The 24,475-nt window shown below is 44.5% G+C and overlaps 1 protein-coding gene and 1 long non-coding RNA gene across 21 annotated transcripts in view; one reads left to right on the forward strand and one right to left on the reverse strand.

Moving 5' to 3' along the window:
• CELF4 (CUGBP Elav-like family member 4) overlaps positions 1-24,475 on the forward strand; it is a 697,696-nt gene that overhangs the window by 605,849 nt on the left and 67,372 nt on the right. For 15 of the 20 annotated variants that reach the window (XR_013943234.1, XR_013943235.1, XM_080573161.1 and 12 more), the window contains exons 6-8: positions 8,795-8,938; positions 18,612-18,759; positions 23,960-24,109. Coding sequence is in view for 18 of the 20 variants with exons in the window: in XM_080573161.1 (XP_080429287.1) it covers positions 8,795-8,938; positions 18,612-18,759; positions 23,960-24,109 (442 nt within the window). In the remaining 2 variants the exon portion in view is untranslated. The remainder of the gene's footprint in view (positions 1-8,794; positions 8,939-18,611; positions 18,760-23,959; positions 24,110-24,475) is intronic. The other 5 variants (XM_080573156.1, XM_080573158.1, XM_080573163.1 and 2 more) reach the window with 1 other exon arrangement.
• Positions 1,377-24,475, reverse strand: part of LOC308185267 — a 35,126-nt gene continuing 12,027 nt past the window's right edge. The window contains exon 3 of the long non-coding RNA XR_013943241.1: positions 1,377-5,503. This is a non-coding gene — a long non-coding RNA (uncharacterized lncRNA). The remainder of the gene's footprint in view (positions 5,504-24,475) is intronic.

Consider the following 24,475-nt stretch of genomic DNA (forward strand, 5'->3'; position numbering starts at 1 on the left):
TCTTAGGTATCTACATTTTAATACTTAAAGTCTGGAAAATGTAGAATTAAGAAGGCCAAACTTAAAGACATCAGTCCACCACCTCACTTCCCAGGAGTGTCTTCAAAATATCTAGGTAACAAACAGAACTTTAGACAAATCTGTAATACAAATAGATAACAACTAAACAGACTATGATTCAGAGTATTAATTAACCAACAAAATTTAGTCTCATCTGGATTCCAGCAGTGCTTCCAGTCCTCAGTTAATAATCCTCAGTTAATAAAAGCCACCTTGTGCCAGTCAGCACATGGATAGAGTTGCTGACCCCCTCAGGCTGGCGGGTTAAATAGGAAACTTGGAAAGTCATTAGCTATGTTTTACATGAATACAGAAAGATGGGGCAGAAGGAATTTTCAAAGGTAACTCTGGTGAAAGTAGATGATTCTGGCATGTAAGTGCCCTCCATGTCTCCCAGATGTATTTGCCCTAAATTTACTTGCTTGAGGTCACTGAGGTGGAGTGGCCTATCACCAACACAAGTCTATCTCCTCAAATGTAGAACGTTGAGGCTTCATTTTACATGGTGATGCTGGAGGAGCTAATGGAAAAGAGTGGAGATGGCAACTCAGACTCACTTTTTTCTCTTCTCTGTTGATCTTCTGCTCTGTAAAAATGCATACACTCCAAGTAATGGCTTTCTGTAACACACAGACTGGCTTAATTAACTCGGGAATGGACACAACACATCCATTCCTTCTATTAAAAAATAACATCACATTAGAAGTCCATTCATAGCTCAACAGCAGTAGGCCTGGCCCTCCTTCCAGTAATGAATTATTTTTATGAATATGCTACCTAAACACCATTTATAAAGTCATGTGTTGGCCATTGGTATGAAAGAAGCAACAAGACACCTAATACCGGGATGTTAATTTGCAGTCATTTATTCTATCTAAATCCTGTGATTCCTTATAGCTGAGGCTCGTTTTCCTCTGGGCAGCAGGTTAGGGCCAGAGGGAGACTCGGGTTCATGGACTGTCCCACCCCACAGCTGCCACTAAGACAGCTGATTTCATGTCCTTTGGGCCGGCAGTGTCCCAGTATTAACATAATTCCCCTTACTAATTTCTATATAAAATAAAATCACAGGACCATGTTCCCTGCCTCCCCCCTTGTTCCATAAATGAACTAATAAATCACATGTTTCTGGGTCCCAGAATAGAAATCCAGGCAGCCCGGCTGCCTGACAGGGGGTATGAATCATATTGGCGCCGAAGACGGCCTTTGGGGGCCGGAGCACTCTTCAGAGCTGCTTTTCTTCTCCAGTCACATCGCCATAGCTGCGCAGGCATCTGGCAGGACAGTGAAGAGACCTGTGGGATGTGACGGGCTTCGCTGGCCGGCCTCCTCACTACACCTCTTCCCTCCGCACCACGGGATTCATGGCCTCCAAATGGGATGAGAGGCGTAGCTGCTGGTGAGCCACACAGCCTCGCCCTAGGCAGAAGGAGCTAACTGGCACCGTAACGCCTCTTCACAGGTCCAAGGGGGTTTAGGAACTAAATCAGCAGTCGTGAAGGTGGCTGGGGGAAAACAGGTACAGGACTGTGCCACAGCCCTGTGTTGCCCAAGTGAAGCCCCGTGAGGCTCACCACGTTCAACACCCGTCTCATCTGGGTGAGATTAGGAGCTGGGAGGGGGCTAAAATAATTTGCAAGCACTGACGTTTTTAGGAGATCAGAGCTATTTATATGGTTTAAAACACCCCCTGACCGGCAAAGGAGTTCCCAGCTTTCTGGAGGGTGCTCCAGCAGGCAGCACTGCCGTCCTGTAAAAAGGACATGCTCTTCCTGCCACAGAGAAGAGTGAAGGTGTCAGTGTTAGCTCCTTACCACTCTTCTTGCTTTGAGGCGGGTTTCTTTCTTCCTCCATCTCCCCTTCTTTCTTTTGGTCCAAACCTCACTTAAATCACTGGAACCATCTTTTATTTTAGCGGCCTCTGCATCAAGCTTAAATCTCTCTGGATGCTTCTGCTTGTTCCTCTTTAATCCACTCCTTCCTGGCCCTGCTTCAGACATGTGATCTGGATTGGTATTGGTGATCTGTATGGAAGGCAGAGAGACCTACTGGGCAGACTACTACCGCTTTCCAAAATACAGAGAGTTGTGATTCAGTAGTTATTTACCCAAATGGGTTATGCAAAGATCAAAATGAATATTTAAAGGGCAAAAATATGTTTAGATCAAAACAATAACTTTCACATAAGATCCTCAATCAAAATCTACAGAAATTTACAATTGTAAACCGTCTTATCAAAAACCCATGTCTTTGCCTCAGATGTTCCCTGGCAAATGAAATCAGGTAGGGAAATATGCTTGACTTCCCATCCTAAAGGTCTTTGTGGTACCCACAGGGAACAGTGGCTGCCAAGTCTCACGCAGCAGCAAGGAGACGTTGCAGTCTTGGTGGAGTGGGATGTAGTACATGTAGATCTTTCAGCATAAACAAATTTCTTGTTCTTTCAAAGCCACCAAACTGGAGCTTTACACCGGTTCATCTCATAGTTTCAGTTCACCACATGTTTCACCATGCTGAAGCATGCAAGTACCTCCCTGCAAGCATATTTGCGTGTCAATTAATGACCCTGCAGTTGTACAGTGCTTTGAGATCTTCAGTTTAAACATGCCTCAAATGCAAATTCTTTTTACTATCCCTGTCAAGCAACATGCTTTACACTGCAGCAGTCCAAAGTGGTAGGGCCTGACAGTGATCTGGGATGCCCTGTTGTGTGCAGCATGTTTGCAGCTCAGTGTCACTGCAGTATTCTTCTGCATCACATGCACGCTTGAAATGTATCTCGGTGTGATGCTACTGTGCTGTGACAACAGGCAGTTCACTTTATGGCAGTGGAATTATTCTACTTCTGTTGCTTTCATCCTTTTCTATTTAGATTGAAGGAGAGGTACTGTCTCTTTTAAGTTGTGATCATTCAGACACTAGCTTTAATGGGGTTCTATACTGCAGCTACCAAATAGTTTTTCAACAGTAATAATAATTTATAAAAAAAACTATGGCAAGACAGTATTTGTCATTGCTAGAATATTTCTAGGGAAAGTACATTTTTAATAAATACAGAACTAAAATTACATTATCTTCCAAACCATGTTACTCTTAATGGGAAAGAGAAACCTACATTTTTTTTTTCAATTCTGTTTTGTAGGTTTTCTTCAAATAGACAAAAAAGAATTATTTATTGCTTTCATATTTCTAAATAGCAGAAAAGAATTTCCAGCCTCCTGGTGTAACAACACTTACCATTTCATGATGCATTAAAGAAGGTGAATGAATCTGCGAGGACATAGACTGAGCTGAAAAATGCAGACCTGCTCGAGGAACTCAGCTTTGAAGTTTAGGTTGTTTGGATACCTGACTTTGATCTGAGGGACATACTAATACCTGGGTTATATATCGAGTTCTTTTTAATTAGAATTGGGTACAGTGTCACTAGAAGTCAATGATTCTGTTGCCCTGTGGAAAGCAATAACTTTAGCTCAGAGAGACACCTGCTAAGTAGTGTATGGGCAAGTAAAACCTAAATCAAGCTTCCACTCCAAATAAATTACAACTCTGGAGACCTGTGAAGGGAAGTACCTGCAGCAACTCTCTCTGCTTAGACATTGCATGAAGAATCCCCTCTACCGAGGGAGCAGCATTATCAAAGGGTCTGTCACTCCAGCCCTGGATGAATGCCTCCTTTCTCCACTCTGTCTCTGTCACTCTTGTCTCAAGTGTGTCTAAACCAGCTCTCAGGACTGTACAGTTGGAATCGCTCCTAGTGACTGCTGTCCTACTCATCTTTCAGATGAGACATGAAATTGAAGCCCTAAGTACAGAAAAACATAGCATATCTCACAAGAGGGGAGGGATGTTAGTCCTGGTCTTCTGGCCATCTTCCAGCATGGGTAATTACATCTCTACCTAGCTAAAATTCCCTCTGCTCTACAGTTTTAATTGGACAGTAGTTTCTTTCTCACTTGTCTAAAATCCCAGGTTTGGGTTCAAGCCCCCTGCTGGCTTATTCAGCAGCACTTTTTTTTTGGAAGAGATACCCAAAATCAACCCTCCCCATCCCCCCATTCTAGTTTTGCTTTCAAATTTAGGAGACATCATACCAAATACCCTGATCTGATGGAACGTGAAACAAAGAAGCAAAAAAATCCACCTTTGGTTTTCAAGGCCTAACATCAGGGATCCTTTTGTAGAAATAGGGAAGAGTGCTAAGGCAAAGAATGCTTCAAGGGAAGAGTGCTAAGGCAAAACGTCCAACATGAGCAAGCCCATTCATGTGGTGACACTTAAGAAGGTAGTCTGATTGCCCAAATGGGAAGTATCCAGCAGTATCTATTCATTTAAATATCTTAGTTGGTATGCATGGATGACATTTTGGAAGCTACTTAGTGGGATCTGCACATTCAGATCTCTTATACTCAAGAGCTTTAGTCACTAGAACTTTAATGTAACAAGCCATTTTAAAATATTTTTGGTCCAAAATATTAGTGGCTCCATTTGAGCTAACCATGAGATAAAAGTCCACCTGTATGAGACAGACATCCATGCAGTAAAGTACGTGAGTATATGCTTACATCCAATGGGACATTAGTTAAGCTTAAAGCGAAACATGATCTTAATGGCTGTGGTGAATTGGGCCCAAATTCATCAGTTTTGCAAGAAAAATATTTCTAACTGTTTCTAGAGATAGGTAACATACTGAGTCAGAGAAGACTTACAGAGCTGACAAAGAAAGAAAAATCAAGAATATGTTCTGCAAGGAAATATCTTCACAAAACTCCGCCTATGAATATTGTTCTAGGGAGAGGCAGATTTCCCTGATGCTGTGCAGTATTATTTGGTCTGTTGAAAACATTAAACTTAATTTGTGCATACCCTCCATTTGGAAGGGCATAACTAATGGGAACCAGTCCCAACATCCAGGCAAAAGATTTGTTTTCCCTTGCCTTTAAATGAAATATCAATGGATGGATATTTTATTTTTAGTTGAATATGAAATTTCACAAGCGACCTGTCAAGCTCCTGTTTTCAAGAATGACTTTATTTCACACGTCAAGACAGGCTGGGAAATTAGTTTTTCCCACAGAGGACTCTGATTAGGGATTACAAAGTGAGTGTGGTGCAGGGTGATTTTTCCTCCATCTTTTTCCTCGCCCCGCCAGCCTGGAGAACATCTGACTCTGCTGACTAAGGGGAGCAATTCATTACCGCACACGGGAGGGGGACGGGAAGCAAGATAGTCATATTAAGTAGACTTGCTGGCCCAAGAGAGAATGGGGAAAGCATAATAATACTTAGCCCTTATATTATTCTTTTCATCAGTAGATATCAAAGCACTTGAAAAAGGAGGTTGATTTGATGGGAAAGGAGATAAATGCCAATTCCAAGTAGCCTATTGCAGAGGCACCAGCAGGAAGGCTCACTTTCATAATAGTCTCTTTTGACTGTGGATCTGCAAGACAGAGAAATAAACAGGTCTTTTCCTCAGTAAAATGCAGAATTAACACAGATCTCAAAGTATATTTCAAACACTATTGATTTACCTACTGTAGCTCTCTTGGGGGTTGGGGAAATGTAATGTCCAGTCCAACAACCAGAGAGAGCAAGGGTGAGGCTTATGTATTACTAATAAATGACCAAGCAGACAGGACCTATTGCCTTTGTCAGCAGACAACAAATGATTTACACCATGGTTTAACTGCTCAGAGAAGCAATAAATAGCCCAGATGAAGGACTCTGTAGTTTTTACCCCATTGAAAATTGGCCCATTCTGTCGTATTTCTAATGTTATCTAGTGGATTACGGGGAGTCACTGGAGTAGAAAGTAGTCTTGTGGCTATTTTAGATGAATGCTGTTTGGCTCCTTTGCTAAAAATCCCGCATTGGGTGGCCCAGTTGAGTTCACTGCCTGATTTCCTTCAGGCTATGTGGAAGGGCTGCACAGGAGGAACCACATATAGAAAGCATCGATCCCAAAGTCAATGCTCATATTCAAGAGTAGAGCAGCATCTCTATTGGCTACTTATCTTGAACTGCTTGCATGTACATCTCCTTGCAGCGTGCTCTGAAAAAAAGCTGTCTTTTCTATTCCTTCTTTGCAGTCTCTATTCTAACTTGATTCTGTTTGCCAATGGCCTTTCTGCCCTGTGTATATGATAGTGGTGTTCAAAGAGGCCTGAAGTCCTGCTGTGACAGGCAACCCAGAAAAACATCTCATAAGTGGCAGTCTTGGATCCCATTGGGTCAAACGGCTGCTGTGCAGTCACTGTGACTCACATCAGGAGGGAAGAACGCTCCAGGGGCAAGAACTTCATATGGAGCTTACCCACGTTTTCATGATGTCATTTACAATAAAGGCTTGGTTTTCAAAAATGTGAGGGATCAGCAATTTCCTAAGGCAGGTCTCCAGCCCTAAGACTTCCAGGGCAAACAGAGATAGAAAGAAAAGGCAAAGGAAGAAGACACCAACTTATTTATAATTCTCTGTCCTGCTATCTAGAACAGGTCACATCTTCAAAACCTATTTGCGGAGATGAATACTCATTCAGCTTATTCAGTCTGAAAATCCTCCATACTGTATTGTGCCCACCATGCTGCAGCCTCTGCTCTGCAAACCACAACAACAGCTCTGAACAGTCCAATCTGCTGTGGACCACTGCCTCCTTCCAATACAGCTACAAATAGCTTTAAATGATTATATTCAGGTTACCAAACAGTCTCTTGGATCAGGGTTAATTAAATGAGTGTTGAAATCTAATTAAGGACTGGTCCAGGTGATAATTAGCAGGAAATGTATGCATTAAAATATTCATTTGTCGATGAGCTGCAATTAAGAGTGTGATTTGGGGAAGGATCAATAACTACATCATGTGATTTTAGAAAAAAATGAAAAGTTGCCCAGTCTTGAGCAGAAATGCAGGGGAATCTTGGCTGGATTTTTTTTTCTCCACCCCCCCTTCACGCCTGTGTTCTGTTTTGCTCTCATAATAACTTCTGAAGACTGCTTTCCACCCTTGAATAGAGCATTCATCTCTCCCTGCCTTTGTTTTCCTGAAGCACTTCTTTCAACCCCTTGTTCTTCACCACATTGTTGAAGTGGGTTATAGATTTATTAGAGAAAGAGTTACAGGTCAAAAAGAAAAATTCTTTGCCAATGAAAATCACTTTCTTCCAGAGCAGGCTGCTAATCCAGGGGAACATTGCTCATTGTGTGGCCTTAGATTGTTTTCTGTTTTAGCAAGTTAATTCCTCAACTCCTTATTCATAACTGAGGATCTGGAGAGGCTATTGAATATGCAAAGCCTGGACTTATATATATGTACATCCTTGGTTGTTGTTTACTACACTATTCCCAATTTGTCACGGAGCAACTCTTCTTTCCCTGAGACTTTTTCTGGTCGCGGGTACATAGGTGTGTGTGTAAGCAAATTAACTACACTCCCCATGTGCAATTCCATGTAATCCCACCTCTGAAGGAAAATAGAGGGCCCCACAACAGCCCAGCTCCTCTGGCATGGAATTGGTGCTCCCCTGTTGCCGTCATCCTGCTGACTGTATTTCCATCAGTGAATACCAGAGTGTCAAAAGGGAAGCGTACCATGGGAACGCGATGATTTCAGCTGCTTTTTGTCAGTCTCCTGACAGCTCACCTGCCCTTCTCCCCAGGCGCGGTGGCAGCCCAGCTCCTGAGGCAACTGTCTGCGTGCTGTCGGGGCTGCATCCGTATCCCCCTGGGGACACCGCACTGTAGGGAATCAAGAAACCCATGAAGTGAGGAAGGCCTTGGAGCCAGCCAAAACAATCTCAGTGCATGCCTTCCTAAGCAGGTCTATTTCTTCCCATCTCTGCCTCCTATCAGAAATTTAAGAATTTTAGTCACTAAACTTTCATCTCATTTTGGGAAGGAGAGGGATTCCTTTCATTCCCAAAAGCTCTACATTTTTCAGACTCCTGCAGCCAGCTCTCATGGTCATCAGTAGTTCTGCAGCAGTGTTGACTGCAGACAGAACCCAGACATTGTATAACTTGCCCAGGAAAATGTAGCATTACATTTGGGCTCTTTTGTGGTAGCATCTCTATTCCCTGCTGTTCCTGGATGGGGAAGTCAGGTCCTGCAGGTCCTATTTTTGCTCCCTGGTTTAATAGTGCTGACTAGATGCTGCTTGGTGAGGGGACTTTTGCCCTACCCAGCATGCTGAATCCTGCCTCTAAGGCTAGGCAGGGCTTTCTCACTGGGCATAGGGGTTACAAGACACCACAGTTTGGAAGACTGATCCATCTTAGTGGTCTGGCATGCACAGAGCTAACACATTCCATCAAAGTCTGTCAATTCACAAATCCCACAACATAACTCCAGCAAAAACTTCTACAGTTTGCAGCACCGAGTCCAGATCCTCGCCCTCTGCTGAGAGCTAAGAGGCCAGAACGTTTTCTACAGTTTGAAAGAGTAAGGCAACAACTTTTGCAGAGAGAATATTTATGACAGCCTGGAAGTTTGAATTTTGGAGGAAACTAGGAACTGGGCTGCTGGCCTCAGTTGTTCACCCCCCAGAGAGTCCTTTCCTTCGTGATGCCCTCAGCCTCTTGCAAAGGTCCGATTCAAAAGGCCAGTGAGTTTGTGTGGAAAAAATCAGCATCGCCTGGATCCCACACTGCCTAGTCCGTGTGTGCTGTATGGATTGCATGAGCCGATGTGTACCTGGCTAATTCCCTGGCATGTCTCCTTTTGTTTCCTGTCCTGCAGGGAGCCTCTTCAAGCCTGGTGGTGAAGTTTGCAGATACAGACAAGGAGCGTACAATGAGACGCATGCAGCAAATGGCGGGACAAATGGGCATGTTCAACCCCATGGCCATCCAGTTTGGAGCCTATGGCGCCTATGCACAGGCAGTAAGTATAAACATTGGCTCTATGCATGTTCATGGGGACAGGGATAGCACGTAAAGAGCACAAAAACACATCTGAGCAGAGAAACAAGTACAACAGCAAAATAGGAACCAGTGATTTCTTCAATAGTTGAATGATGGGAGCAAACTGAGCTGTGTCATCATAAAATGAAAAAGCAGATATATGCACACACACAGTTCTGACTCCCAAAAGCAATATTGTTTAAGCACACTGGGAAAACGCATCAGCTATTCAAAGCAGTGTTGTGATGTTTAAGTTTTGGTATCCATCTTACACATCTAACCTGGATAACCTGGATGCTGGGCCTCTGGGACAACTCATGACTGGACAGGAAGCTGGGCTCCTGACATAGCCCCAGGGTGGATGCTTCTAGCATAAGTAGAAGATTTCCTTAGGCTAAAAATGGGGGGGGGTTGCAGCATCTGTGCCCCCATGTACCAGGGGAATAAACAGGAGGGATACCCATGGGCAGCTGGGGACAAACATCTGCAGAGGTTTTCAGCCAAAAGATGTGGCTGCAGAATTACGCTACAGGCATCAATCAGGTAGCTGGAGAGGTGATAAAGACACCACTGTCCTGATGCTCTGGACATCTCTTCTTAACTGCACTCTTCTTAGCTACATTCATTTTTAATCTAGACTAATTCCTATAATTGTCACGATAAAAGAGACAGCCCAGAGTTATACTGATACAAAAGCAGATGAGGTCTGCATCCTTATACCACAAAAGTTCCCTCCATCTATTTCTCACTAGACAATACAGGGCATTCTGAGGGGATAGGTGCTTGAGTGAGGATTTATCTCTGAAGAAGGAGTGCAAAAAATTCCTGGGTCTGCTCCCACTCCCCTTGAAACCAATGAATATTTTTCCTATTGACTTCTGTGAAAACAGAATTGGACCCATCTTTTTTTTTTTCTCCTGGTAAATATGCTAATAAGGGGGAAAGAATAAGTTTTAGATCTTGACCCATTGGATATGACAAGCTGGTGACACCAATTACCCTGGGGACTTCAGAGCTGTCTAAATGATGGGATCACATTTCAGTGTGGCGCCTGTACACCCAGAGCCTGCTCAGATGCTGTCTCTCAATCAGCATCCCTATCTGTGTCTCTCCCTATCTGCTTCATCTCGCAGGCTCACACAAAAGGAAAGGAAGGGAGCGCCGAGGCTGTGTGACGTTCCCTCGGTCCCGATTAATCCACCCCGGACTGCCGGCTCTTAGATATCAGGGTGATTGGCACCTTGTAAATGCCAGCGGGAGATGGAGAGATCGATAGCATGAGAGGGAATGGGGGGGCAGTTTTATTCAGCCCGAACTGAAGTTTAAGAGCTAAGGCAAGTCAAGAGGAGGGAAGGTGAAACAGTGAAAAGGCAAGAGCAGGACAGCAGTGACAGCTGTTGCCGATGCCACCAGCAACTTGTGTGACCTTGGGTGAGTCATTTGACCCCCCAGTCTCATTTTCTCATCTACAAACGAAGATGATGGCCGTATTTGTTTATTTTCCAGTCTCCCTCGGGGACATAGCTTTCTCTCATGCCATCCCTCCATGGGTTTTCGCACATGGACCTGGTGGTAATGCAAGTTTAAGAACTGCCTCAGTGCTTAATAGTGAGGTCAGAACTAGCATGAGACACTGATTTGTACTCATAGCATGTCCTCCCAGCTATCCCACTGCAGTCCAGCCCTGACTGACATCGCCAGATGAGTTCCCAAGCAGTCCTACAAGAGCTGGTTAACCAGCACCTTCCAGTGGCTCGTCCCATGGAGCAGGTTGTGGTGTCCCTAGGCAGTGGGTGCGTGCTGAATCACCCAGAGAGTCACCCTCACCCCATCCACTTCACCGGGGCTGAATTAGCTCCTACACAGAGGTTTCCATCAAGGTGGCCAGTTCAGCAGAAACCCACACGGTGCACTTGTTTGAGATATTAGTGGGCAGCCCCGGATTTACAAATCAAGCAGCGCCACTGGGGAGAGGTGGCAAGGGTCTCAGTCCATCAGTATTTGACTGACAGTCGTTAGCGTGCTTACGAAGAGTGCTCTGGGCCCAAGCTCCTCTTTTAGTTGCTTCCACAGCAGCTCAGCAAATGGCCGTGTCATGGTTAACTCCCTGCTGCTGCTCCCTGCCAAGACACTCGACCTCAGCTTAAGCAACCTTAACCTTGATAGCAGCGACGGCCCCGTGTCGGCCGAGCAACTAGTCCTCAGGTTCAGCAGCCATATGGCCTCAGCTCCAGAGGCAACGAAATCAGCAAGCAAAGGGGATTCTCCTCTGCATGGGGTTTTTGCCTCCCCGCCTCATGTGCCGCCTGCAAGAAAACAGGACAAAGCTTGGCACAAACTCTGTCTGCTGTTTCAGGGTTGCGGAAATTCATATCAGACCCACCTCACCTCTTCTGTATGCAGCTCAAGGCAAGTCAGGTTTCATGGTTCCCTAAAGCTCCCAGAGTCCCTTTACTAATTTGTTTCAGTTTGTTTGGGTTGTTTCTTTTTTTTTTTTCCCTTTCCCCAGCAATATCTTCCCAGATTCATTTAGCTGCTTCTTTTTTATTATTTTTTTTATGAGGCAATTAATTATTTTAGTTTATGCATGTATGGCCACCAGCCCTTTTCGTTGTCAGGTTCCTGTGGATCCACATCAGTTGGGCATCAATTTCTGCAGTCTCAGTTAAAGCCAGCTTGAGGTACAGGTCTGAACTCAGCCTGTAGAGGAGGCTGATGCTAAGCAGCACTACCTTTGATCTGCTGCCAGCTGAGAACGAACGTACAGGCACATACTGCAGCACGATGCACCCTCTTAGATCCTGATAAGCAATGGTGTGGCCAAGCTTGAAATCATGAGCAGTAAAAGTCAAACCAGACTATGAATGATGGTAGTACAGTCCTGAACCAAATAAGCAGCAGCGGAAGAAGTTCCTCCAGCTCTTCTTTCTGTGTAGAAAGTGGCAAGTGCTTAGCGACTGTCTCAGGTCACTACTGCCCCACAATGAAGAACAGGAAACATGCAGAGACCAAAAAGGGTTGGGAAGATGGGAAAATGCAGAAGAGCTAAGCAAGAACAAAGGAAGGAGCCTTGGAAAGTGACAGATACTGTATAAATTATTTAATTTTTAAATTATTTAAAATAAGATCAAAGTCATAAATCAAGTTTGCATAAAAAATAGGGTGGGAGTGTTAGCCACGGTCTCCTGGCCAAATTCCAGTCGTGGCACTGATTGTATCCTGTAGCAGGGGACAGGCATAGATTTACTGAGTGAAAACAGACAGATGGGGACAGAGGCAGCACAGACAATGGTAACATTTGCTCTCTGGCCTAGAGCAAGTCCTTTCCCCTCAGTAAATCACAGCTCCCCTCTCTCCAAAAAAGTGCAAATGGCCTTGGCTCTTGAGCTGCAGACGGTAACTGCAACGTGTTTGGGTACATCCAGCACTGCATAGATCTCAGTCATAATCGGAAGTGGTCACCTTGGGATTTTGGGGTGGCAATGACTCTGTGGTGCTGACCATGAAACCCAGCTGCCCACCTCTGCCTCCTTGCTCCAGCTCCTGAGGAGCTGAAAGGCTATTTCTGCTAAATGATTTGAGGTAGTGCTGAAGAGAAGAATCACTTTCTCCAGCGTTTGTGCAATTCATACTGTGAATTTATTTTGGAAAGACGTATTTTTTTAAATCTAGCCCTACAAAATCAGGGAAAATTTGCTTTATATAGATAGACTGTCTTCTCCATATAATTATTCTATTTAAATGAGCAAAATGGGACAGTATACTTGGTAAATACTACCAGTTATGCATATCAGTTTTTCTGATCTGTTCCAGAAGAGGAAGCTGTTTTGAAGTCATGGTACTTTGTAGCAGGGCCAATACCATATTTCTGATTGTCATTTCCCTGGTATTTCAGAAAAATTGAGTAGCAGGGCATGAACCATGACTTAGCCATTCGCACATTTGGGCTCCATATATATATTTCTTTTTTTATTCACAGTTTTCAGGAAGTTAGAAATCCAAACAATCGTGTAACAGTTTTCAGAAAGTCTCTAAGACACATGAATCCATACATAACACATTTGTTAATTTTTTGGTCTTAATACAATTTAAATAATATTTTCAAAGCAGAAATTTGTTTCTAAGTATAAAATTTAAAAAGGAAGAACCCTTCTGAATATTTTTCAAAATACCTTAAGTTTGTTTGAAGGCTTGGAAGATGTTTTTATTTCCCAAGGGCCAGTTAGGTAAAACAGTCATGAATTTGTCAATTCTGTGATTTACCAAATACGAGTCCTCTTACTGCTTGATTGATCGCTTTACTTACCTCTTTCTACCACAGGGATACCATGAGGATTAATTAGCTAAGTGTTTGTATAGATCGTTAGAGGTGAGAAGCGTAGGATGCTGTTATTACTTTTATTATTATTACTGAATGAAGAATATGAATAGTCAAACAAAACATCAGGTGATTCAGATACAAGGATAGAAAATAACACTGAAAAAAATGAGAAGGTCATCAGATCATTCAAAGTAAGCCTTCTCCAAGGGCAATGATCACGCTATTTCAAAAAGAGTGCATCAGAAATAATCCTTCTCTCTCCTCTTCCCATCCTTCAATTTCACATGTTTTTCTTCTGGAGATTGGGAAATGTTGACTGTAACATCCTTGTCCTATTTCTAGCATGAGTTTTTGGCCTTGAGTAAGTCACTTCATCTCTCCATGCATCTGTTCCTCCTCCTGTAGGAAAAGGATATTTCCTTTCCTGGAGAGCAGTTGCACAACCCTGCTGTCTGACAGCCACCCAGTGCCAGAGGTGGCCGTCTCATTCCCAACACCACCTCTGGCCATGGGTCCCCACCCTGCTCCTCTAGGCTGGCAGTGACCACGCAGGGACCCACTTCTGGGAGGAGGACTGGCAGCAAGCACCAAGCAAGCTCTTACGTTGGTGCAACTGTGCTGCAAAACACTACCCTTTGCTGTGCCTCATCTAAATCTCCCATGGTAGGATATGATGGATAACCCTGTGGAGGTACCTGTGCATCCACTGATGATATAGCCATCTGAAGTTCAACCACCTCAACATGAGGTAGCAAAAGATGTATGAGGTGAACCCTCCCATCTCTCCCTGTTGACCAGCCATCATGTACTACCCCTCCCCATGCTTTAGACGGCTTCACCAGTGCCTGTCCAGACGCCCCATTGGTTCTCAAGCCCTGGGAAGGGGACTGCAGGTTCATAGCTCTATAAATGCTGTCCACGTGCATGGACTGGTTTGATAACAACTCCTGGTCTCCTCAGAAGATAAACGTTTGAGCAATAATAATGACCAGGCTGGAGGAAAGAGGGAACGAATCCATAAAATTGGATGGGAAAAAGCTCTAAATGCTGAGGCAAAGATCATGCCAAGGAAGTGAGAGAAGCAGAAGGAAATACGTCCTTTCAGACGAGGAAGGGAAAAGCTCCCCTCTGTCCCCTTGGAACAGCCTGAGATAATAAGGCTGCTGCCTTTCTGATTAGTGCTCTGTGGCCCCAGCCCAGGCAGGGAAAATCTGCATTTCAAATGGCATATTTTAAAGTACACAATACCCAGGGGCCCTGCTGCTATTGATTTGCCTCTGGTGGGGTCACTGCCTCACTTTCTACAGCTTTATTAACTGGGATCATACACTGGGCCTCTTTCAAAGTGAAAGGAGAGTGGATGGGACATTTGTCTTCAGGGGGAGTTGGGGAAGAAGCAGGGTGACTTTTATTTTAGCTCACTTGGGAATGCCCTGGTGGTTTTATAAGAAAGACCAGTGACCCTTAAGGACTTGCCCTCTTTTTGTAAATCTCCCTGGAGCCACGTGGGGGGAAGGAGGTAGGCCTGTGCCGTCAGCTTCTTTCAAGGTGACCAAGTTCTTGTCCTCCCACCGCTGCAATGCCGCTGCACTCAGCAGTGCTGTGACCATCAGCCATGCTGTGACCATCATCTGCTGGGCTGGGAAAGTCCCCCTCCTCTTCCCCCTTAGCCCTTACCATTGAGCACCTCTGACCTAATAGGAAGGGCTGCATCTTCAAGGCATGAATGGGAAACATGACAGCAAAAGGATGCTGGTGTGTTGCAAAGGGGTGTGATGTCTGGGTGAGGATGGGGTGTGGTTGGAGTCCCCTCTCCAGCCAATGAAGCAAAGTCAATTAGCTGGGCTGCATGGCTGTGTTCAGGTATGGGATGCTATACTCCTTCCAGCTCTGGAGGAGATCCAGGTTTACCCCATGGGGAGGCTCTGAAGTCTATAGCGAGCTGTATGTCCACTGGGCCATGAGGAACTGGTCCCCAGCTCCACATTTTACTGTGCCGGGGGGCTTTCAGCTCTCCAGGGCAGCCCAGGTAATCCCAGAGCACTGAGCATTACAGAAATGGGGTGACCACTCCCTACAGGATGCCTGCTAGAGAAGAAGCAGCTGAACCAAATCAGTTTAGGGCCTTTACTACCTTATTTTTACTGCATTAGCTTTTTAACCCTAAGCTGTATTTAACCTCTTTGTTCCACAAGTTCCTAACTCAGTCAGTATGGGAGCATGGCCAGTTTTATCTGAATGTTTTTTTTGAAACACGGCAGGCTTTAGGCTGTTGTCCCTGCACCTTCAGCAGTCATGAGCAGGTTAAGAATATCTTCCTCCTCTCATGATGAGAGAAAATATCTTCCTCTTCTTTCTGAAGATCTATGACAGAAATGTATGCATGGCATTATAATGCAAAAGGTGGTACACACATAGTCAAGGTATTGTCTCCCAACACACATCTTCCAGTGCAAACTTATAAGCCCTCTGAATAGACAAGAAGCCACACAGACAGTCTGCAAACCAGGAGAAGCACCTGCCGTTGTGGAGTTAACTCTGAACAGCTTAGAAACATCTATAAGCAGGAAAGGAAGTTGCATAAACCATAAATAATGTCACAAGTGATTGCTTAGCTCTGCTGAGTGCAAAATGGAGATTGTCTTTGGAGCAGCACAATCACTTGTACTATCACTGGCAACACAGTGTCTTCTAGATAGAGCCCTGTGTCTCTTACATAAAAGTGAAACAAACAAAAAAAAGGATTAACACTTTTCTTTTATATGGTTGGGAACCGACATCCAAAAATATCTGCTGAGGGCCAAGTAAGGAGTGGGAATGATTTCACCTGACTGTGTCAGTATGTGCAGCTGAACTGATCACCAGGGGCTTCACATGCAGTCAATAGGAAGAAACAAAGCTGCAATTCATCTGCCCAGAGGCAATTGGGTACAGAAGGGAGAGATGAATCTTGGCCTAGACTCTTCTGCCCGTTATCACATCAACCATAATAGGTGACTAACTCAGAGGTAACCCCATCTGTATTTAGTTTACAGAATCTAACAAAGGGAAATGTCAAAATCAAAGTCCACTGTCTGCCCTAGAAATCCTAAGGAAAGTCCTGGTACAAATTCCAGGCTATTATCTGCCAGCCAGACTGACGATGGCACACACATTACCAGTTGTAGGTCACTCTATGTTTTGGGGTGTGTTTATTTGTGCAGCTCTGATCAGCTGTGGAGGAACACAGAGAAAAGTCAGCAAAGGCCAGACTGGGACTGATCCCAGCCCTTGCAACTGCATCCATCTCAGAGAGATGCTACTTGGATCAGCAATGCTAAATGGATCCTATAGGCACAGATCTTGGCCATCATTTCTGCAACCAGCCAGTTATATCCTCAGCTGTCCCCAGGTGAAAATACCTGGCACAGAAAATGAGATATGGGTCAGTACACCTAGTGCTGGAGTCAGTCCAGTGTTAAAGATGGATGGATTCCCCTTTCCTCATTCACTTCATTGGCATACTTAATAAAATCACCTGTTCAGTGCCTCATCTGGAGAATAAACTCAAATGATGCCTACAAATGTACGATACAAATGTACTCCTTAAAGGGGAATCAGCACTGTGCTATAATAGAAAAGATTGTCTAATCATTCCATCAGTAATTACAAAGAACAGGATATCACTAATTAAAATGTGAAAGTGTCTTATGCAGGGTACAATAAAAAAGGGTAATTAACAATCAAAGGGGAAGCCACCACCTTGGCACCAATCTGCATGAGGCTACAAAAAATAATAGTACTCAACTCTAATACAGCACTCTTCATCTATAGATCTGAAGTCACCCCTGCATGGGGAGACAGATATCCTGTGTCTCAGTTTATACCTGGAGAAACCAGGGCAAGTTTGCACAATTTGTGCATGGTTATACAGTGGATCAGTGGCAGAGCATCCTTTAATTTTGTCTCTTCACAGATGGTGACAAGGAAATGTTCAGTATTTGAGTGAGAGTGGTGATTTCAAGGATTTGTTTCAGTGTGTATATGTAAGAACTGTCAATTTAGCCAATATTTCAACATTAAACAGTAAGGAGCAGATTTTGTCGTGACTTTGTCAGATTTTCTCACAAATTTGTCATGACTTTTTTGTCGTGACTTTTGAAGTCTGTTTAATGCCAAGAAGCGTATCCCGTGTGCTTAAACAACAGCATCAGAGGGTGATTTCTTGATGGGAGAGGAACCGAAATCACAGAGAGCAGCAAAACTCATCCCAGAGACAGCAAAGACATGAGTCACTTTTAAAATCTTTATAAAAAAAATAATTTCCTTCTCTGTTGTTGTCATCAAGTCATATGTTACCAAAGGTTGGGGAATGAATAGAGTGAGTTTTCAGTCTCTGCTCCATCCTCTTTCCCCACCCTTTCTCTAAGCATCCACTGTCAGTCACTACTGGGGGTTGGACACTGTCTCACAGGACCTCAGATGTACCTCATCTGGCTCTTTGTACAGCTCCAGAGAAGTGAGACAAGAGGCAGCTTCATCTAAGCTGTCTTCTCCTTCACACCAGTAGCATTTTACTGGCCCACTGCAGCCATACTGTACACATGAACTGCACTGTTCATGAGTTAGGCTCAGAGTGAAAAATAATGGTAGCAAGGTCTGGTTTTAATATAGGAAGCATTTCCAGCATAGTTATCCATTTGCCACCCTTCTCTTCCAAAATTCTTACTGCAAAATGCCTGAAAATATAGCCCAGGTTCCTTGTTTCTGCCTTTAGTAGGTGCTTTAGAAGAGGCGGTATTTTGATGACATTCTAGAAAAAATAAAAATTAAGGAAATCCCAGCAACATGATAGTGATTTTTCTCACCACCAGATGAAAATGGGTCAAGTTATCCCCAGAGAACTAGCTAAGCTTGCTGCTCTGGAGAGGGGAACCTCACTCGTCACTGCTCCACATACACTGGTCTCCCCTCAGCAGCCACCGCTGCTTTCCCAGAGCTTTGATACAAGCAACATAAGCCATGAAACCTCTCTGCTCAGGAACATATAAAGTGTTTTCTCTGCCTTTCTCATCAAGGAAGGGTCTGGCAGTCAGAGTGCTGAGTCCAGCTTACAGGAGACCTCCACACTGGGGATGTGGGGGCGTAAAGACCCCAAGCTGCCATGATAGACTTTGCCCCTTGTAGTGAGAAAGAATGCCAAGGTTGGGGGGTACCACAGGCATGGTGAGCTAACATCTCAAACCAGAGGGATCCCTCACACCCTGGTGTGTGGCCTCCGTCTTGGTGCTGGTGCCCCAGGCTGCTCTGCTGGTGACCGCGTGATATTTTTTCCCTGCTCTCTTTGTTCCAGCTGATGCAGCAGCAGGCCGCGATCATGGCTTCGGTGGCGCAGGGCGGCTACCTGAACCCCATGGCAGCCTTCGCCGCAGCCCAGATGCAGCAGATGGCGGCTCTGAATATGAACGGCCTGGCGGCTGCCCCCATGACACCAACCTCAGGTAAGGGGCCGGGAGGGGTGGAAAGAGCAACGGGCAGGAAAATCTGGCCATGTGGCAGAGGAGACCCGGAAGGATGTGTTAGGTGTCCGCTTCTTCCCCAGGAGGTGTGTCCTAAAATGGCAGTCTTGCTGGTGAAGGCCACCAGAAGGAAGGAGCAGAGGTGACCAGATCCTTTTTGGGGATGAAGGAGGGAGCCTCTGCCAGTACCGGGGCCAGCTGGGGGTTAGTTTCTCTTACCATCAATGGCACAACGTCACAAAACATCCCCCAGTGATTTGTGCTGGTTTATTGGTGTTGTGTATGGACACGTGAAGGGTCAGTGCTAGTGCTGTCACAGCCAGGCATGTCCAACGACAAACAAAGTAAGGTTTGGGGTGAGATGCTATGTTGTTAATGAGATGAGCTGTGTCTTTGGAACACGTAAGCTTTGTGCTGGTGTGAAATAGGACGGGAGGTGCTCAGGGAAGGTCTTTGGAGCTACCTGGAATGCACACATTTGGTGAGAAGGTTTCTTGCTCCTGGAGCAGAGACAGGTAGTCAGTGATGGGTTGCCAGGGTCTGGCTAGACTGTAACAGGTTGCAAGAAGCCTGTGCTAGGAGGTGGGTTATGTTATTCAGAGGCAGAGAATTAAGCTGAAGTGGAAACAGGAATGGCTTTTTGGGGGCTTGAAGCAAAAGGAAATCATTTGGGCAGGAACAGGTCAAGGAACTGACAGGACAGGTGGTCATGCAGTGGTGGATGGCCTAACAGCAGGGGACTAGGGTGGCAGCTGGGGAAGCAGGGTCAAACTGTGAAATAAGTGAGAATTTGGAGAGGTTTGCAGTATACTGCTGACTCTGGTAGGGGAGCAGAAGGTTCAAGGTCGTAACTGCAGAGAAGGACCATTTCTAAGGGACAGTTTGGGATTGAAGTGTCCCAGGGGTGATACCAGTTTTTCCTATGAGAGGTCCTGGAGGTGAGACTGAGCTCAGTGACACGGCACTGCAGTGAGCAATGCGCTGAAGCACTGAGGTAGCCTGGAGAGGAGTAGCCTGACATGGGTTTGGGGTGAGTTTTTGCAGGAGTGAGCTAGGCCTGAGCCAGCCATGGTGCAGTGAGTGGTAGGAAGGCAGGATCTGGGACTCCTGCTGAGCAGGGTTGTAAGAGAGCAGCTTCACTGCTGAACATGGAGAAGTCTGCACCAGCACTGGAGCAGGAAAGGGCCAACTGACACAGCAGCCAGGAAAGATACGTCATGGCAGAGAAACACTGGATGGCAGGGAGATAAGGTACTGCGGCAGAGCAGGCTTGGATGCTGTTGAATCCAGTTATAATGAATCCAGTTCTGCTAACCTCTGTCTGCCAAAGAAAACCTCCCCATTAGCACACCTATTAGCTTCTCTTTGCAATCTGTAGCTGGGAACAATGTCAGCAGCTACTGGGTCAGATTGTATTAGAATATGAGGGTGTGGAGGTGAAAGGGGAGAAAGAAAGATAGATCTCATTCTACATGAACTTACGGAGAACCAAGAAAAAGTGCTTGACTTGAAAATCTTACACCATACATTTTGAAATATATGTTTACACAATGATAAATGTATAAACAAAGAGTCGATGAAGCTACTGCGAATCCAAATAGAAAAGTGGCTTAATTATATGTGCACCCTTTAAACCCGCTGCTGGAAAGATTATCATATTTGCATTAGCTAGATTTGTTTTGTGTTGGTGGGAGCAGAGAGAATGTCAAACAAAGAATGTCTGGAATTCAAATGCTCTCAGGGCCTGGAAAGCTGAATCCAGGCTGTGGCTCATGATAGCCTCACCACAAAAGAGCACAAGCCCTTTTGCATATAAGTGTCTTGAGAATTAGCAGTCCTGTGACATAGGTGTGTAAATACCAGTACAGCAGCCAAATCCTGTGTCTGCCATGATATCCAGGATATGGAACATATCCTAGCTCTTCTTCTGTCTAAGTTCTGCTCCTCTTCTGAGGTGCCCCCTGCCTTCTGGGAACTGTTAAACTCTTATTCTCAGAATACAAGAGGAAAGAAAGCTCATGTTTTTTACATGCTTTCCAGAGCACCCATGACTGGTCATTACTGAAAATAAGATGCTGGTTTAGACGGTCACTTGATCTCTTTCATGGTGGCAGATTTTGCACTTTCCTTATGACATATTTTCAATCATGGAGCCCATGCATTTTGGCATTATTGCAGATTTACCTTGAATATGTAGCTTACTTCATGAAAAACGTCTGTAAAGGGGTGTGGAAATGTCCATTGACAATTATTTCTTGGGTGATATTGGTTGAGCTTAGTGATATGGTTTAGTGAAGGACTTGTTAGTGTTAGGTCAGAGGTTGGACTAGGTGATCTTGGAGGTCTCTTCCAACCTAGACGATTCTGTGATTCTGTGATTCTGTGAAATGTTTAAACTTTGAAATGACTCCTTGTATTATTGCCACACTCACAAAGCTTGTGATAAGATGCATAGCAAATGTTTCACATACGTCTGAGCAAGCAAGCCTACAACACTAGCAGCGATTTCTGAGTAGCCAGGAGATATATGAAGCCTAAAGTGAATTCTCCTGCTGGCTTTTGTTAGCATTCAGAAAGCCAAATGGAAAATGATCATTCTGCTTCATAGCAGGATTTCTAGTCATTGAAGTATATCTTTGTTCTGACTTGGAATGAAAATGAAACATTTCAAAGTTCTGTGAAAAACAGGCGTTAGAAAAAGTGTTTGGAACATTGAGAAAAAAAAATGTGTTTTGATCTTTCCTAAGCAAAAGAAAAACTGTGCTATAAAAAAGACTTTGGTAACCCAGAATTCCTAAAGGCATTGGAGATATTGGCTGGGCACCATGCCTCTGTGCCGGTATCCTTAGGCCCCTCGGGATCTCACCTCCATTTCAGACCAGACCCTGCTTCTGCAGCACTCCTAATCCAACCCCCAGGACAGTGGGTTTCTCAGGCCAAGGCTGTGAGTTCGTTGATGTTCATGAGTTCCCATGGGACCTGGGAACTTCAAGAGTCTTGGATCCAGGCAGATCTAACAGACTAGAGACAGGGTGCATTTCATGTGGCTTTAAGCATACAAAAATGAGACAACCAGTTTGAACTAGTCATCTGGATTGCCTGCAGTCAATGCAGAGCAGTAGGCAGTCCCAGTGGGTAACTCAAACCATAATAACTTTGTCCTATTCTTAAAAGAATCAGGTTTATCTTGCACAATAGTCCACAATTGCAAGGAAATTAATTTGATGTCTCTGAAAGTTTGGTGCATATTTTGCTTTTCTCCCATCTTTGGTGTAATCTGAGGGAAAAGTGGGTCTTCCTGGTTGCTTATGCCACACTGTTTACTGCAAAGAGAGGGCTAGAAATGAAAGTTCATTTAGGCTTCCTTTCTTCCCTTCTCCCTTCCTCCCTTCCTCCCTTCCTCCCCCTCTCCTTCCATGCTGTAAATCTGCACCTGGAGTAGCTGCAGTGAGATGCCTCAAACTGGGGAGAAATGCACAACTGGCATGCGACACTGCCATTTGTTCTCTGTGGTGGCATTATGCCAGTCTTCCTCCGACTACAGATCTGACCTCTCCAGGGGGTTCTTTAAAAGAACAAAATTAAAGAATTGCAATGAATATGCCTAAACTTCCTTACACATGCACAAAATAGCAAGCGCAAATCCCTTGCTGCAATTTTAGAAAAAACTACTTACATTGCCTATGCAAATAAAGGAGAGATCCAGAAATGAAACTGAAATTTTAACTAGCCTTTGTGATTTGCAATTTGATGGCATATGCTTTGAGCATTGCCTTTGGTCTGGGGTTGCCACCACTGGCTCCCAGTATCCCCACTGAGGACATTTTTAAAGGCCAACACCATTTAAATAAGCAAAGGGAAAGCAGCAGCTTGTCCGCTCAGGGTATAAGAAAAGAGATGAAATATTGCCTGCTTCGTGGGCTGCTCAAATCAGAACATATAGAAACAGCTCATGAATCTTATTGGCTCTCTTAAAGTACCAACAGAGATTTAAGTAGTCAGTAGTGTGTTGTTGGACTAACCCATCACGGTGTGCTGCTATGGCAAAGAAAATTTCTTCAATTGGTTTAAAAAAAGAGTTTCCTGCAAAAATGGTACTTTCAGTCAGTAGTATACCCTGACACAGAAGGATATTGCTGAAGATAAGATAGTTTAACTTCATCCACAGTTGGCAAGAGAAAAGTATGATTTCATACGTATTGAAAACTCACTTGGGGTCTCCAGAAACGTCCTGAAAATGATTCAAGAAGCACAGACTGTCCAGTCATTTTAAACTGACATAGGAGAAGACAATAAGATAGCAGAGAGATTTTATTCTCCCCTCAGAAATTTAAGATTTCTTCACCAGTGTGAAGATCCTTCTTCACAGGATCCCACCCAAAACATACAGATTAAATTGTTTCTCTGAAATAGCAGCATTGCAGCCCCCCATGGCAGGGAGCTGGGAAGAAGGGGAGGAGTATGGCTCCATGAAAAAACAAATCTAGCACAACTTTTGCCCCTTTTCAGTGGGAGATCCTTACTAAAACTCTACAAAGTCAGGCTGGGGCCAAACTGCAACACTAAAAAATGTATCAAGGGATGCCTTTAGGCTATAAATCAACTTGCCAAATCTTTTCAGCATCTCTGATGCTGAGGAAGTTTAGTTTGCACGTTAAATGTGTATTCATGAGAGAGTGCAGAAAGAGTAGCCCTGGAAATCACTACGCCCACAAAGCTGACATCTCTAAAGAGAAACTGTAGAAAGGTGGGACTGTGAATTTTCTTTTGGTGCTAAATGATACCTAGGAAAGAAATGCCTGCTTATTAAGCCATTAAACATGTAGTACTCCAGGGAGAGAGCTGAGGAGGAAGCGTGATATTCCTACTGTCTTCTATGACTTGATGTTAGCTGTGGATCTAGTCTAGAGGTAGATCACCAAGCACATGCCTCTCTGTTGAAGGAAGCTTTGCAAGCCTTTCTTATGTTAAGTGCTTTCCAAATAGGGGAGCAATGACAAGTTTGTCCTGTGATGGTGTGAGCAGTCCCTTTCTTTGTGAGAAAATTTGGAAGATTTTTCATTTCTTGAGTTATCAGAGGGCTTCTCTGTGGTGGTCACAGCTGTTGTGTTAGTAGCTTTTTCCAGGTAGTTATTGCTTCGAGTACTCATCAGCTTTAATTTTGTGTTCTCGCCACTTGCAGGTGGAAGCACGCCTCCTGGTATAACTGCACCAGCGGTGCCTAGCATCCCATCTCCAATTGGGGTGAATGGTTTCACTGGCCTTCCGCCGCAGGCTAATGGGCAGCCCGCCGCAGAAGCCGTGTTTGCTAATGGCATCCACCCTTATCCAGGTAAGCCAGACCACAACCTGCTCCTTCAGTCATAGGGAAATCGTCTACATCTGAGGTAGTGTAAGCTGCTTTAGAAAGATTATACCTTGTACTTTCAGACCATGGGCACAGGCAATGGGTGCTGGTCTTGAAAAGAACACCTGCATTCAAGCCCTGTTGCCTTACCAGGTCTGGAGACTGAAGCTCCTTCAACACAGCCACAGAACTGGCTCAGCTTCACCATTGAAGCACAGCTGCTAGGATTCAGACTGTGACAAGCTCAAAAGATACAGTATTGAAGGGGTAATTTTGCAAGTCCTGGCAGTCACGAATGAATGAGGCAGATTAAAGAATAGGTACCTGCCTCTGTACTGGTACTTAGGAAAT

The sequence above is a fragment of the Anser brachyrhynchus genome (assembly GCF_964034855.1).
Source record: "Anser brachyrhynchus genome assembly, chromosome: Z".
Lineage (NCBI taxonomy): Eukaryota > Metazoa > Chordata > Aves > Anseriformes > Anatidae > Anser > Anser brachyrhynchus.